This window comes from Bipolaris maydis (genome assembly GCF_028858645.1).
Source record: "Bipolaris maydis strain C4 unplaced genomic scaffold PSV08scaffold_3, whole genome shotgun sequence".
Taxonomy (NCBI): domain Eukaryota; kingdom Fungi; phylum Ascomycota; class Dothideomycetes; order Pleosporales; family Pleosporaceae; genus Bipolaris; species Bipolaris maydis.
The window spans coordinates 430,921-446,865 of record NW_027093859.1 but is presented as its reverse complement, the minus strand read 5'-3'; the positions used below and the strand labels follow the sequence as shown (position 1 = coordinate 446,865).

Here is a 15,945-nt window from a genome sequence, read left to right as displayed (position 1 = left end):
ATGGTTGTGCACAATCCCCCTGCCTTCACCGCAGGACCAGATCCGACGTATTCTCCTCCAGAGAGTGACACTTTTCCATCTCCAGACGACCTCGAATCTCCCTGCTATGGAGACACTTATCCCTCGTTATCCGAGTACAGCAGCCTAGACAGCACCAGCGGCCCCTGCTTCACTCGGCCCAGCGAACCGGTGGATCCCACAAACTCTCTCAACTGGAACGCCCCATTACCCAATGGCTTCATGAGCCCCCCCTCGGCCGTAGTCTGTCCACCGGCCACCCACGGCCTGCCCACGAGTCCCAAATTCGCTCCCATGTGGCAAACGGGCGTGCGCACCCCTCTCAGCACATCAGGCGACTTCCAGCACGGCTACATATCCCCCGAGTACACGGCGTCAGCCTTCCCCTCAGTCCCCTCGCCCCTGCCCACCCCCAGCAACCAAGGCAGCCCCGCCTCTCTGTCCCCCATAGTAGCCACCAATCCCACCCCTTCCCCCCAGGACCCCAACTCAAAACCCCTCCCCCGCAAGCGCGGCCGCCCTCGCATCCACCGCCCGGCCTCGGAGCCCTCAGCCACTGGTAGCACCAGCCCCGCCAAGCACGCCCGAACCCAGTGCATGCCGCACACCGAGGTCGAGCGCAAGTACCGCGAGAAGCTCAACGCGGAGCTCGAGCGGTTGCGCAAGGCCGTGCCGCTTTTGCCCCAGAGCGATGCCTCGTCCGAGTCTGGCGGCGTCAAGCCGAGTAAGAGCATGGTGCTTGCGGTTGCTATTGATTACATCAAGGAGCTGGAGCGTCAGCGCGATTTGGCGGTTGAGGAGGTGGAGCGGTTAGGCGGCAAGGTCAAGTTTGGGCGGGTGGGAGGGTGGAGGAGGGGGAGTGAGGATAGTTGAGTTGAGTTTCCTTCTCTTCTTCCTCTCCTCCCTCCCCTCCCCCTTTTTTTTTCTTTTGTCCTTGAGAGGGGAGATGGGGGGGGGGGGGGGTTGAAGAGAAAAAAAGTCGACTTCATTTACCTAATTTGGTATCATCGTTTGCATACCCTCCAGCGCCTTTCGACATTGAAAACTCCACTCGTTTGAGGGGAAATGTGTGGAGAACATACAGACACAGGAGCATGTTTGTTTTCTTGGGGGTAAAAACTGTGCTTCTCACGGATGGGGAAAACCTTCTTCAACATATTTATCTTCTGGACATAGAGGCGAAGAAGGATACTTCTTTTTTTTCTTTTTTTTTCTTTTTTTTTCTTTTCCTTCTCTATTTTTTGTACTTTGTTTGAGAACACGGATACCCACTTGATTATATATCAAATTTCGAGCACATGGAGAGAGCCTTTCGCTTGGGCCTCTCGGAATGAAAAAAAATTACTATATATACGCATATATGGGTTGGTGATGTGAGAATATTTAGGAGTTAAGGATTGTATTTGGGAATCATACTATAGAGGGGTTAGTCGAGGCGGGTTGTGCTGCAACTAATGTACTAGTTTACAATCACAGACGAATGCCCTTGTCTCTGGCAGAGCATGGGCGTCTAGGTGCAGCCAAATACTTAATACATATCTGGGTTTTCAGCGTTGGTTCGATGAAATCACAGACATGTAACTTGTAGAGCAAAGCTATTTGATGGTGACTTTGTCAAAGGGACACGGGCTGTGGTGAAAGGAGGCTCGTTATAGAACCTCGTGAATAGACCATGTATATAGTTAGGACAAGAATAGTAGAAACAGTGTGATATTGGTATTGCCATTCAGTCAACTACTTCTTCGGACTATGATCAAATACATACGCGGTGGCGGTGTCATATCCAGGGGTTTTGCCTCGAGCGAGCTTTTCGGAACTCATGCTGTGATAGCTCTTTATCATTGTACTTGATTCTCCCAATCAAGTACAGTCTCTCAGTAGTGTTGAGTATGCTCAGAACCTATTATTCAGACATCGATTACAGGCCTTCGTCTTGCACTTCCTACAAGTGTTCACAAACCTCAGATGGTAATCGCATATGCCACACACTTCCCACTCGCCATCCTCACCAAATGTTCGTTCCCACTGGTGGTCGCATTTGCCAGAGGACTGTTTGGCAACCCCATCTGCGTTTTCGTCGTTGACAATTGCAAATCCTCCAGCCACGGTTGCGAGTCGCATGCGCAGGCCTGCCTCGAGTATTTCGGGCATCGCGATTTGTTTGCGCCGGCTAACCCTAGTAGCTTTTCTATCGGCGAGGAGGCGAACTACATCCGTGTGAGGGCAGGTACAGGTCTTCCATGGCTTTGCGCATATGTAACAGAACTCCTTGCCGCATCGACATCTAGCCCACTGTTAGTGATGGTCAATTTCAGGCTCTACTTTGTTCTTACCGCATATGGTAGCAGCCCAAGGTTAGCTCGACCATTGTTCTGCAGTTGGGACATCGCTGCCACTCCTCTTCGGTAGCCACTTTGATCAGTGCCTGGATTGATGGATCTTCTGGGCACACCCCATTGTGTCTTGGATTTTGACAAACAGCACAAGTTTCTTTTTGGCAAGTTTGGCATACTGCAATATCGGCAGTGATATTACAAGGTTTAATAAACTTGGCACAACTTCGGTTGCTGCAGTATACAGGATTCGGCGTCGTCAGCTCCATCTGTTTGTCCTCGTATTCTGCCATCAGTGATGGTGGACATAGTTGCTTGCAACGAGACATCGGCAAGGATTCGCCACAGCACCGAGGTGGAAAAAGGGTCGTATCTGCCAGGCTAGTGTGAAACAAGTCACTCAAGCACGTCCTGCAGTAAGCGTGAGCGGAGACTTCTGTCGAGCGTTTGCAGGAAAGCTCGAGCGCATCGAAGCGCGGATGCAATTCCATACAGGCAGAACACAAGATATGGGTTGCATGCTCTCCGTTGTCGAGTGGAGTTGTTGCCTTTCCTTTGCCTTTTCCCTTGAACTTGGAAGGGCCAGATTCGCTGTAGAGATCATAGTTCGACGCGGCAGCTGATTCAATATCGTGTTCTGTGTGCTCGTAAGCGTCGATTAATGCTAATGTCTCCGTCGGTAGGTCCATACCTTCTGTCATGGTTAGATCCTGGTCACAATCATCATCGATATTCAGTGGTTGCATCATGTCGCCTCGCTTCGACAACGGGACGTGTTTGTTAGCGATACCACGCAGTTTGCACGCGAGGTCGTGATCCTCTTCCGCTTGCTTCTCTTCTCGAAGAAGTTTAGCAATCACAGCTTGATTGTCTCGGTGTTCTTTGGAGCATTCTTTGAGGAGATCCATAGCAAAGACTTGATCTTGCAAGAGTGACAAACTGTATTCCAGTTCATGCTGCAATATCTTCCAGGCCTTCCACTCATCCCCTTCGTTCAACTCTTGCAGAGCTGACTGGACGTCGGCAAGCTGCAACTGAATTGCCAGTAGTGCTGTCCTTGGGTGAATACCCATGATTGTTTGGGAGGTTGTGCACTATAACAAGTGACGACTGATAAACGTATTTTTATGTTGAGGTGAGAATATGCTATGATCTGTAAAAGTACTATTGCGTGGTTCGAACAACTATCGAAAATTGCTCCTCAAGGCTCAGAGAGTGGAGACGGCGAGCTGTACTCAGACGCGGTATCAGATTATTGTGAGCTTGGTGAGGGGTCTTGGCTTCACTTTCTGACTATGTTATGACGGCGTCTCTGTGGTTCTTTCTCAGTAAAACCCTGTCAAACTTCGATAAAGACTCACTCTGTTGAGATTGGATACATAAACACGAAAGCGCGTGAGCCTCGAACTGAAGGACTACGCAAAAGTACGGGAGATGAACGGTTGTGTTGCAAAGTAAAGAAAGCTCAAGCGACAAATAGACTTTATGTACAAGTCTGATGCAAATTTTGATCGTTTTGTGTGAAAGCTTGGCAAGTGAGGTGAAGTGATATACTGTTGTGAAAGCGCTTGAGCACGTGACTAAGCAAATAGACTGCATGACGACAAAGCCTCACGGGCTACCTGCGCCCTTTACGTCACGGTGATTGAGTAAATGGAGTACTAAAAGGCACTTATTCTGGGGAAGGGGGTATCGTGGTCAAGCTATATAAGTGTGGAGACTTTGGGGGTCAGAGCTTCAAAGCTTTAGATAGTCGCGTGTAGTTGAATTGCTATATAGATTATGCACAGACGAAAAAAACCAACTTTTCAGGCGTTTTGCGCACGCTGTAGAGTTGATAATCTAATATAGACAACGGGAGAAGCTAGAGGCGGGCTGTACGAGTTGTTTTATACTAGTTTCGAGATGTGCAGCGCCGTAGCTGGTGAGATGAGTTTAGTCTGTTAGTAATAGGGTGATAGGGTGATATCAGCTACTCTATTCTTGTCTAACGAAGGATTAGGTGTGTATAAGATCTCGACAAAAGTGATGTAGGTTGTATCTCCAACGTTCCCCGTATGTATGAGTATGCGCTGGCTTTCTACAGTTACTTGTCCATTTGCGCAGTTTACACTTTTGTTCAGCGGCAGACTGGTCCTGTGGATTCAAAAATGAGGAAAATCATCTCAATTCGGGTACAATGTAAATTTAAGTGTGAGTGTTGCACAACCTGCTTTCCTCACAACTAGTCCAAAGAGTAGACCTACAAGCAGACCAATGACTTCAATTACTGAAAAGAACTTGAATGACGAATCTAAAATCAATGCTTGTAAATATATCTTGATCGCTTTCTTGTACTGTAGTAGTTGTACAAATAACAGTACCAAGTCAAGCGACAAAACCTACCACAACCCCATCACAACCTCAATAACCCCCCAAAATAAAATACACAAACCCCAAACGAACCCCCTTGACCTCCTCCATCCCCCCTAGCCTCACATAAGTCCCCTCCTCAACCCGCGCAACCCCACCAACATGCACATCTCACCTAACCTCCCCGTGTCCCCAGTACCACAACCCCGGGTCATCCCCAACCCCACTACTACTACGGCCCTCACCCGCCCCCACCCAACCCAGCCCAACACCAATGCGTCCTCCACGCACACCTCTTTGCCGCCAACCAAAACCACACCAAACAATCGCACAAGCAAGAGCGACGTATTTAAAAAGAAAACATGTCGCTGCAACCCGCTATCCTGGCTCAAATGAGTGAGCAAGATGAGGCGGGGAAGGTGGTTCGAACCTATGTTTTGTCTTCCTCTTCCTCTGCATCGTCGGATAAGAAAGCTGGGAAGTATGGTGGGGAAAAGAGGGTTGATGTTATAGTGAGCAATTTCTCCTTCTTCTTCTTTTTTTTTACTGGTTTGTGTTTTGAATGCGGGGGAGTTACTCTCTTTCTCTCTTTTTCTTAGTTTGATGCTTGCTGTTTGTGGTGCTGAGTTTTGGTTGATGCGTCAGTACTAGGTACCCGAGCAAGCGCACAAAAGCATTCTCCAGTACATGATTGATGTGTTTTTGCCGAGTGGATTTCCACAGAGTGTTACGGAGGATTATGTCGAGTATCAGATTTTTGTAGGTTTGGATGGGTTTCTTTGTTGTTGATTTGAGGTGGTGGGTTAGGGATGAAGAAGAGATGGCTGAGAAGAAGAGGAGAGAAGAATGACGTGGAGTGGATTAGGGAATTAACGATATAACACAGGATTCACTTCAGGCTTTTTCGTCGTCAATTGCGGGTATGTTGGCTTCAAGGGCGGTGTTACAAGGTAGGTTGTTTGTTTCATTTTCTACCTGCTCTATCTTACCCATGCCCCTCAACTCTCGACCACCCTTTTCTGACTCACCTAAAGGTGTGGGAGTGGGCGATTCAAATGCCACACCCACGGCTGCACTGCTTCTCTCCGTCCTCCAGGAATCCGTGGGTCGCATGGCAACAATAGCCTTTGCCGATCGCTTCGGTACTGCACTCGAGCCAGAGTGCAAAATGTATCGTCTTACAGCGGATATTTTGAATGACTCAGGCATGATTCTCGACTGCTTGAGTCCTGGGTTCCCTAAGCCGCTGCGGGTAGCTGTCTTGAGCTTTGCGAGCTGTCTGAGGTCACTGTGTGGTGTTTGTGCGGGGAGCTCAAAGGCGAGTTTGAGCGCGCATTTTGCTACTGCGGGAAATTTGGGAGAAGTCAATGCCGTAAGTTTGATTACCCCTTCTTCTTTGTTCCTCTCTACTCTCTTCATCGATCGAACACATGTCGTGCATTGGTAGGTTTCATCGTCTCTTCTCAATTATCGCCGGGTAAGCTGGAAGGGCAAAACGGGAGAGAAATGAGTCAATAAAGACAGTAAGCCCGTCTTCAATAAATGTAGTTAGTAAAATCCGGGTCATGAGAACATGGACAAGAGGAGAAATCTCAACCAGGGGTTGTTAAAACAGCAACACCTATACGGCGATACACTTGCGAAGCTAACGGGAGTTTCAATAGAAAGATTCCAGCCAGGAAACAGTCATATCCCTGCTAGGTATGTTGGTAAGTACTTACCCACATTTATCCTATCTCTCTCTCTCCCGTCTGTCCCGAGTCATGAACGAACGAAAAAGATAAAGTAAAACGCTGTATTAACAACGGATGATTACACACAGGCAGGGAGTTTTGTGGTATCGCACATCACATCGGATATAGCAACTTGGTGCACGCTTATACTGCTCCTGGTCATACATCTGGCCACGAATTACGCCGCAGTGCGAGCCGTCAGCATGCAATCACTTAATCGGCAGAGAGCCAATATTCTCTTTAGTCACATCTTGCAGCACGGAATAGTGCTGAGCCCTAAAGAGGTGTCTGCGCGTGAACGCATCTTTGAAAGAGGTGGTGTGCTGCGGTGGGCAGATGACGAGGTACTCGGCAAGTGTAGGATTGGTACCTCTCTGTCGGAATTGCTAGGCCGGATTGGTAGACGTGATAAGCTGAGCGGGTCGCTGGCGTTTTGCAGCAGCGGCGCCGATGGCGAAAGCGAAGTTGATGTATTCGATTTACTGAGCATTTTCGAGGCCGAGGATTACGTGCTTTGGGCGTCAGGGGGACCTGCCGCTTATGAAGCTGTCATCGTGCTCAAGGCTGGGTGCGGGCCGATCGATCAGCTTAGGGCGTGGGCACATGCACTGCTTGTTGCAGAGAGAAGGCAACGTGGTGGTGATGGTGGAGGAACAAGAGGTGGGTTAGGGGGTAAGCCGGACTGTGTAGTAGCGTCTGGGTCGGATAAGGCGGCAGCAAGGAATGGGTTGATGGGCGAGCTAAGAGATACGCTGTATGAGGTGCGGAGGATGTTTGACAAATACGGCGACGAAATGAGGGCAAAAGGATGGCATCTTGATGTTGCTGCGCTCGAGACCAAGGCTGGGATGCGGCTGCAGATTTCATCAACGGGACCATGCACTTCCGATTAACGAGCATTTGAACTATTGGTATACCATAGTAGTTAGAGCGACCCTCCACCCTGTCTGTCCCACACTCCTAAGAAAAGTGTGAAACAAACCAAGGGCGTGGGAGGCATGGGAGTCCCCACGAAAGTCATGTTCCGGGGGAGACAGGTAGCCCGAGCGGTTCCACAGACGTGTTACAGGCGGCCTAGGTAAAACGTCGCTCGGCTACTAGTCAGCTAGATTCCATCATCGTTGTTATCACACGCGCGGCTTGGGGGGGAAGCGAGGCTCGAACTAGCCGCATAGGATCGACGCCGGCATGTGGCTCGAGACAGATGTTTGAAGCATGTTTGATTGACCGTCAGCATGTCGCCTTTTTGCCGCCTTTGTTTTTCCCCCTTCTCTACGCTCTACTCCAGATGGGGGGGAGGTTATTGTCAAATCAATACTCTGCTACTCACCCGCCCTTGATCCGTGCCTGGAGAGGAATGGTGTTAGCGCGCGCTCCATCTGGACCGGTTTCAAATATACCTGGCCTTTTTTGGTCCGGTCAGCTATGACTACCCACCGCCAGGTCCATAACCATCAAAGGAAAATCAAAAAGAGGCAGAGAGAGGTGATTGCGGTCCAAGCTCTTTGTGAAGAGCTTAGTAGGTTAAAGTTGAAGTGCAGGAATTAGCTTCTGCTCTCTTTCGGTCGCTGTCTCTCTCTCTCTCTCTCTCTCTCTCCAGTGCATAGGGCCTCAGGTTCCACTTTGACGAATATGCAATGCAACATCATCAACTCACGCACGGTTGACACGGTCATATAAGACGGGTATATTGTTTGCAATCAAGCGGCCGGTGCAGTCCAGATTGCTTTTCCCGAAAACGTGGTCGTTGGGAAAGGGAAGCCCGCGGCTGAGAGGCTTCAGCGAGACAGAGAGCAAGAGCAAGAGAAAGGAAAAAAGCAGCCATGTTCTGCATAGTCGGCGCCACCATATGCAAGGAGGGGATAAGCCGTGCCGACATCAGGCTCGAACGTAAGTGTGTGCACATGGATGCCAAGTCAGCCACTTAGTTTCATCCATGGTGCTTGAACAGACGTGAGAAATGGGGAAGCCAAAGGCAAAAAAAAAGCAAACGCCACGAAGCGGTGAAGCGGAGAGAAGATGAGAGAGATTTTCTTTCCGACTTGGAACCAACGAGCACAAAGGCGATCCACAAGCTGCGTCATGGCAGGTGTTCTCTTGGGGCTACTGAGCCGAGTTTGTCTTTGTTTGGGCGGAACACAAATTTTTTTCGGTAGGAACAAGTTCTGGAACTTGGGTAAGGACTGAATCTTTGAGTCGGCTATTGTCGGAAAGATGGAACACGAAGCGGCGAGGCGCAAAGCAAGAGCGAACACGGCAGGTAGTGTAAACAAGGCAGGCAGGCAGGCAAGGACATGCAACGCGCAACAGCAGCGACAAGAGGCTCGCCAGATGGGCCGAAGCAGCATCCCAACAGCATAAGGATGCGTCGGGTGTGTGGGCTTGTCCGAGGTGAAGATGAGATGACAGGCATTGGTGTTACTAGGCCGGGTATTATGCGGCATGGTCGATGGATCTACAGACAAGAGCGGGCAGACGGCCCTAAACGGCATCAGGCAGGATTCTAGAAAAGCACAAAAGCTTCGAGAAGTCTTCTTCGATGACACGGCTGCCAGAGCAGAAGGTGAGCAGGCAGGGGTAAGCGGTGTGTGGTCTGACCAAGTGGGTTTACGTAGGAGGGCATGGTGGCAGCTAGCAGGAAAAAAAAGCCAGAGTCGGACCGCGACGGACAATGGCGGAGGGCCGGAGGAGGGGCGGAGGGTGAGGATGGGCCATGGAAGTCTAGAGAGAGAAGAGGCTTGGGCAAGGCATGAAGCACAGAGGGGGAAGGTATGCAGTAGAGGCAAGATGGGAGGGGAAACATGGCATCTAGAAGGGCAGGCAAGGGCCTAGGGCAGCAGAGCGGAATCTCGATTGCGCAAGTAGTAGTAAGTAGAGACAGCGTGGGGATGACGGATGGCTGAGGATTGTCTTGTGTCAGGTATTTGTGGCTACACGGAGACGGCTCCCGGCCAGACGTGTGGGCAGGGACGCGTTTGTCCCCAGGCATAGGGCCAATGCCAAGCAAGTGGCCGTGCACGGCCCGTTCGCCTGTCTGAGGGGAGCGCGTGGGCATGATTGGCCGTGGGTGACGAGGCCCAAGGCGAGCGTTGCATTGCACCACCGACGGCGCTGGCAAGCGTGTCGACGGCGGTAGGACGAGTCGGGTGGACGAGTGCGTGAGCGAGTTGCTGTGTGGCGGGCTCATGGACAAAGCACGACAAGTACCGACATGAGTACACTACCTGCTCTACACTCGGTCCACCCAGAGTCAGTCTATCTAAGCAGACGGCCAGGACGGGCACATGTGGCAGAGTCATCAGAGTCATAGGGTGGATTAGTGATGCCGTCGGGCGAGTCGGGCGGCGGCCTCAGGCCTCAGGCGTGCATACTGCTGGCGCTCTTACCCATCCACGCCCATACCTGTCCACATGGCAGCAGTCTTGTCTGTGTGGAGAGGCGGCGGCTGCGGCACCCAAGACAGCTAGCAGCGGGTGTACGCGCAACAATGCGACTGCAAAAGGAAGGAGTCGACACGGCGGGGGCCATGGTGTGTGTAGTAGGCCTTTGATGCTTGGAGCGTGGAAAAGGGCCGAGCGAGGGCGCGGACATTAGGGCGAGAAAGAGAAAGAGGATGACGGCGGCGGAGCGACAGAGCAGCCGACGACGGACAAGGCTGCTGGGGTCAGATAACAACAACAACCGTGCTGGGCTGCAGCAGGCAGTGGCAGTGGCAGTGGTACTCGTCTACTGGCAACCACGCCGTCGGAGCAGGCCAGAGGTAGCGTCGTCGTCGAGCATGCCGGCTGCTTTTCTTTTTGGCGTCTTTTCTTTCCTTCTGTGCACCGGCCACGGGACAGAGGGCGGGGAGCAGTCGAGTGGAGTGAGGATGGAGTGAGATGATGGCCGCAGTCGCAGTCGCAGTCGCAGTCGCAGTCGCCGCCGCCGCCTCTCCATGGCCGGCCGCGAGGAGCAGCGGGCGTCGCATCAGCAGTCGCACATACAGGGACGGGTACACAAGACAAGCTCAGCAGCAGCACCATGACCACATCGGACGTGGCGAATGGTGGAGCAGGGCGCCAGCAGGCGAGGGGCGTGCAGTTTCGGCCGGGATGGTGGTGGTGGTGGTGGTGCGGTGCAGCGGTGCTGGGGCGGGCGTGCGTCTTCCAGAAGGCAGCGGCGGCCAATGGCAGGCCAGGCGCGCGTGGCCGCTTTTAGCAGACGAAGCCGTCCTGTCCTCATGCTCCGTGATGGCCAAACCGCTGGGTGGGGACGGGCCCGTGCCCTCTGACTGAGCTTTCTGCCCACGCATGGGCCCGCCGACGCCAGCGACCGACTCCCTGACTCTCGACGGCGCTTCGCTCAAAACCACGCTGAGCCGCAGATGCACCACGTCCTGTCCTGACGCACATCCACCGCCCTGCCTGGCCTACTAGCACCACCACCACACATACACATACACACTCACCCACACACACACACACACGCACACACACACCCCTACACACACCCGCACTGTACAAGCACGCCTGCCCGCCCGCCCTCCGCCAATCCAGCCCTCGATGCTGCTGCCGTCGACGTCCTAATCCACCCTCCTTCCCGCTGGCCTGTCGACACTAGGTTCTCGCTGAACCGAGTGCCCTCCCGCCGTCAAGCTGGCCCAACAAGTCCACCTCTGTCCCTGCGACGGCTTCGACGAGCAGAGCAGGAACAACGCCCGCCGTGTCTACAAGCAATTCTGGAAGAGCGTCATGGTCACCCGGAAGCCCGCCGCACACGCCCTCTCCATAAAGACGTCGTCGACCGCCTCGAGCTCCCCCGCCCGCTCCCCCGTCGACTTGGACGGCCACCACTCCAACATGGCCATGGCCGACTACCACCATGCGCAGCCCGCGCCCTTGACCGTCTCCATTCCAAAGAACATTCCCAGCCCACAATGCCGCAAACCAAACCTCGCAGAGATACTCAACAACACCGCCCCTCCACCCTACACCCTCACTTCCTTCATGGCCTTTCTCTCCCAAAACCACTGCCTCGAGAACCTCGAATTCACAATGGACGCCTCCCGCTATCGCAAGCACTACTCCAAGATGGTCAGCCGCCATCCTGGCAGCCCAATCTCACCTCTGTCCGACGAGTGCGCCTACGTCCTCATGCTCTGGCGTCGCTTGATCGATGCCTACATTCGCGAGTCAGGCCCGCGCGAAGTAAGCAACTGCTGCCCACGACCGCTCCTTCCTTCCCCCGCCAACATACTAACCAACCCCCAGGTCAACCTTCCAGCCGAGGTCCGCGACAACCTGCTCAGCCTCTCCGACTCCTACGTCCCTCCCCACCCATCGTCATTGGACAGTGCCGTGGCCAAGATCAACGAACTCATGGAAGAGAGTGTATTGGTCTCATTCCTCAACTCGGTCAGCCCACAGAGCGCACATCCCACCATCGGCCACGACAGCTATGCCGGAAGTAACATTTCGCGCTCCTCGACCCGTAGCTACGAGGAGCGAAGCATGCTCTCTCGTGCTTCACACCCGCCAGTCGCCGCCCACCAGCGCGCATCTGCGCCGTCTTCGCTCACTTCTGGCTTCATGCAATCCCGCCCCTTCTCTCATGCCCGCTTCCACTCTCAGCCGACGTCGTCCGGCCCGCCACCGGCAACCCGCATCACCTCGGGCTACACAAGCGGCAGCGATGCATTGACCGACGACTCGGGCAGTGCAAGCAGCCCTTCTGGCATGAGCGATCCCCTCACCCCACCCGGTACTCCGCCTGTGAGCGAATACCCCATGACTGACTTCCACCATGCCTACTATGACAATGCTCCGAGCAGCGGCACCCCCAGCCCCCGCAACAGCCGCGGAGAGCACAATGGTCTCGCTAGCGCTACTAGAGATAGTTGGAAGCGAGTCAGTAGCAAGCTATGGCCCCGCAAAAAGAGTGGTAGCCAGCTCCGTGACGACGAGCCTGGCGTCATTGAGGGAGGCCTCTTCTGAGCCTTGCCCAATGCACCCTCACCCTCACCACCACCACCACACCCTCACCCTCATTTCCATGTTCAAAAGCACACGATTACGACGATGCAATCAGAGCGACTTGCATCATTTGAATTATGCATACTGGGCTGCATGTCCACCGGCGTCACTACTTTTTTTTCTCCCTATCTGCAGTCCTCGGCATGCAACGGCGCAACTGGCTCACGACCCGGCGAGGTTGTTTTGTTTTCGGCGTTCCCCATTTTCCAACGACTAGACATTCACACGGGCGTTGCAAAACTCGTCCTCATGCTTATGCACCACTGTGGCTTGGTGCTGAGCAATTTGGCGGCCTTTTCAGTTTGACATTGATCAAGAGTGTATCACGACCGAAACCCGGCAGGGGTATGATTTTGATACTGGCTTATTTCATATTGACGTGTATCATTACGGCTTCTCTTTTCTTGCTGCTTTTCCCAAACACGCTCCTGAGGAGTCATTTACAGTTGGGAAGCAGAGGCGTTTCTTTCTTGTTCATAAGGTTTTGACGACGGTTGAAGCAAAGTCGGATTCAATTTAGATACCAAAGGCGCAAGAGAAGCGCTAGAGGATCATGACTACATTTCGGTTGGTTTCCAACCTAACAAAACACTTGTTCTTGCATTACTGTTTGTGCTGCATTGCATTTGCTGGTACTTGATTGAGTGCTAGCTGCGCTGGCGCCGAACTACCATGTCACTCAGTTTTCCTTCCCGAGGCATATGCAATAGGGCGCCTATTTTTTCCCCTCCTAACCAGTTGGCCAGCCTTGTTCATCCCGGGTATGCACTTCGCAGCCAGAAAAGCTTCCCCGCCACCCCCTTGCCTCAACATTCTAGCCCCAATCCCGTGGCCTTGGAGACCACCGTTCGCCCACTCAACGACGTGGTGCGGGAAGGATTTTTTGATATGCAAGGGGTGGCCGGACCCAGCGATTTGGGGTCGAGCGGTTGACAATGGGTTGGAGGTTGGGGTATTGTGTATAGATGAGAAAGGCAACTATAGGGGACACTGTTGGAGAGGATGGTTTACTGTGTGTTGGAGAGAATTTGCCTCTGTGGTGTTGAATGCGCACTACCCAAGCAAGTAGGCTACTACGAGTTTGTTTGGTTCTCGGGACTACAACTTGTTCCGCAGTCACACCGATCATGCACATCTTTTCCAACACTTTCAGTCCTCTACTATCAGAACCACGCATCCACCGCTCCCCTTTTTTTTCGTTATGCCAAATTTTTTTTTCATTCAATGAACGAGAAGATTACTGCATTAAGGAAATGCATAGAATGCAACGTCGAGTTTACCTCTTCGGTACATGACTCTTTCCCCTTTTTCTCTCTATATCCGCCCTCTCTATCAAAGATCTAGCCAGAGTAATTTCCACATTTCGCCGTATCTCTACAATATCATACTGGTTCTATACATGGCCCGTGTTGTATTGGCCGTCACTCGCTCTCACGAGCAAATTTCGGCACCTGGAGAATCCATTTTTCGCTTATCGCGGAAATCCATCTAATAAGGCGGCAGTCGAGTAACATAGCATGCGCCCTTCAATTCAGATATTAGGCACAAGCACTTGGCAGTGCTCTGCAGCTGGGGTGGTGAAACAAAAAAGGGTCCTAGGCACGGGGCGGCGGGCTGGTATGATACGGGTCGTCAGGCGTGACATGTTTGAGATGGGAGACGGTCGCATGAGTCAGTGGACTGGGCCTGCACGGGCGGTGAGGTGGGCGTAGTGGAGGCAAGCCCAGAGGTCAACGGGCGCTGTGGATACGGTGTATGGCGTGATAGTCAGGTGTTCATTGGTGTGGAGCACAACGGATTTTGCGTGCAAAGTCCGGTTGGGAGGACATGGCCCCCCCCAAAGCCCCCAAAGCCGAGTCGTCCTCAGCAACGAGACTATTACGTCTTGCAAGCGAAAGAAGATTGGATAGCCCGCCGTGGGCTTTGAAATCGCTCTTTTCAGCTAATCATTTCACCGTCACAGCGCCGTTAAACCAAAATCCCATGCACGACATAATTACAACCAACCAAACTCACACTACTTACCTAGGCAAGCAGCAGTACGCCCTAACTCGACTCGACTTGCGACACCCCCAAGACGTCACTATACCCACAATTTCCCTTGGTATCGTTACGGTTGCACCCAATGATGCCACTTCGCCCCTCTTCCCTTCAACCTCCCCACTGCCTGGTCCTTATTCCCGCAGCTTTGCACTTTCCTCATCCATCCAAGTCCATACACACATAGTACACATGCTATCGGCATTTTGAGCGGCATCGCACATGCTCTTGCCGCAAAACCACGCACGGAGGCCGATCCTCCCTTGAACCTGCCGCAGGTGCAATCACGCGGCCGGCCTGGCCTAGTTTTATTCCGCTCCATTGCCAAAAAAAGAAATAGATGTGCAGTTGTACGGTCCGAGTAGTACACCTAACTAACTAGTGGGCCCCTCTCTCTCTCTCTTACACACACACTCTCTCTCCCAAGAGAATGACCGCCGCATTTTTCGGCAACTCCCGCGTGAACAAAGAAAGCTTGATTTTTTTTGTTCTTTGCGATATTTTATTAACAACTTTGCGATCACGATTTCTTGTTTTTCTGGGCTTTTTGCTTACGCGTTTTTTGATTTAAGTGTCAAAATACCGCATTGAAAAGGAAAAGAAGCGATAAAACGTCACCAAACCGTTTCTCTCCCGCGGCCCCTTCCCCCCGCCCCCTTCCCAGTTTACAGATTTGTCAAATCATCAGTCTGACCAAACAAAAAACCTATATGTTGATAATTAAACACCCCCTCCCCCCCCCCCCCCCCCCCCTTTTCCCCGGTTCATGTGTGTCTTGCCTCTTTTACACATTCTTGAATGAACAAGGATATACATCATCGGGCATTGCGTGTGCGTGTGCGTGTGTCAAGGTCAAAACGCAGAAAAAAAAGCCCATGATTTCACTTTCCTTTTACCCAAGTCCGTAATGCAGGGTCGCAAAGAAAGCAAAGGCCCATCCATGGGTTTGCTTCGCGGAGCGCATGCGCGCATGGGATGGGGATATGGGGAGGGGGGAGTGGTCGGGGCGCAGAAAAGTAAAGAACTAGTGGACATTGCAGAACCCCTCTTTTTTTGTGTGTGTGCTTAGGCCTGTTTGCATGGGTGGAGAGGGCAGGGCGGGTGGTATGACGAAATATCTGAGAAGGAGGAGGAGGTGGTGGTGGTGGGAGGGCTATGTGCTATGCAAAACCGATGCCTAACACCTGGAAGCCTATGGGCAAAGCAGCGCGTCCACCCCACCTCCCTCCCCGTTCCCGCGTCAGCACGACATAGGGCAGTGGATACAGCAACTGCTGTGTTACTGTGAACTGATGATCCCCCCATTTCCATTCCCCCTTCGAGTAGAGAGAGGCGTGTAGATCACGGCAATTGATGATTTTTTTTTTTTCGCCAACTTTCTCGAAGCCTTCCAGAAGAGTAACCAATACTTACGCCCCTTGGGGTTTCTTTCACGTGTTTCTCGCCCTGGTTATTTTC

At 52.5% G+C, this 15,945-nt stretch overlaps 4 protein-coding genes across 4 annotated transcripts; 3 read left to right on the top strand and 1 right to left on the bottom strand.

The window, feature by feature from the left end:
* On the top strand, positions 1-937 carry PSV08DRAFT_385742 (uncharacterized protein; the record flags this gene model as incomplete). Its single annotated transcript, XM_014221263.2, has 1 exon — positions 1-937. One exon carries the CDS (start codon positions 1-3, stop codon positions 889-891), a length of 891 nt encoding a protein of 296 aa, XP_014076738.1. The 3' UTR covers positions 892-937.
* A 974-nt stretch (positions 938-1,911) lies between these two features.
* Positions 1,912-3,424, bottom strand: PSV08DRAFT_368772 (uncharacterized protein; the record flags this gene model as incomplete). Its single annotated transcript, XM_014221262.2, has 2 exons — positions 1,912-2,302; positions 2,352-3,424. 2 exons carry the CDS (start codon positions 3,422-3,424, stop codon positions 1,912-1,914), a joined length of 1,464 nt encoding a protein of 487 aa, XP_014076737.2.
* A 1,962-nt stretch (positions 3,425-5,386) lies between these two features.
* Positions 5,387-7,364, top strand: PSV08DRAFT_359700 (vitamin B6 photo-protection and homoeostasis-domain-containing protein). The gene is made up of 4 exons (XM_066092987.1): positions 5,387-5,462; positions 5,590-5,653; positions 5,738-6,075; positions 6,526-7,364. Exons 1-4 carry the CDS (start codon positions 5,391-5,393, stop codon positions 7,327-7,329), a joined length of 1,278 nt encoding a protein of 425 aa, XP_065949525.1. The 5' UTR covers positions 5,387-5,390; the 3' UTR covers positions 7,330-7,364.
* A 3,718-nt stretch (positions 7,365-11,082) lies between these two features.
* Positions 11,083-12,408, top strand: PSV08DRAFT_174421 (RGS domain-containing protein; the record flags this gene model as incomplete). Its single annotated transcript, XM_014221403.2, has 2 exons — positions 11,083-11,622; positions 11,686-12,408. Coding segments are annotated over 2 exons (1,263 nt in total), but the record flags the coding sequence as incomplete, so codon positions are not given.
* Between the last annotated feature and the right edge of the window lie 3,537 nt (positions 12,409-15,945).

Coding starts and splice junctions, on each gene's coding strand:
- PSV08DRAFT_359700 (XM_066092987.1), top strand. CDS start 5,391: ATGATTGATGTGTTTTTGCCGAGTGGATTTCCACAGAGTGTTACGGAG. Junction 5,654..5,737: donor TTCAAGGGCGGTGTTACAAG/GTAGGTTGTTTG, acceptor ACTCACCTAAAG/GTGTGGGAGTGGGCGATTCA. Junction 6,076..6,525: donor ATTTGGGAGAAGTCAATGCC/GTAAGTTTGATT, acceptor GATTACACACAG/GCAGGGAGTTTTGTGGTATC.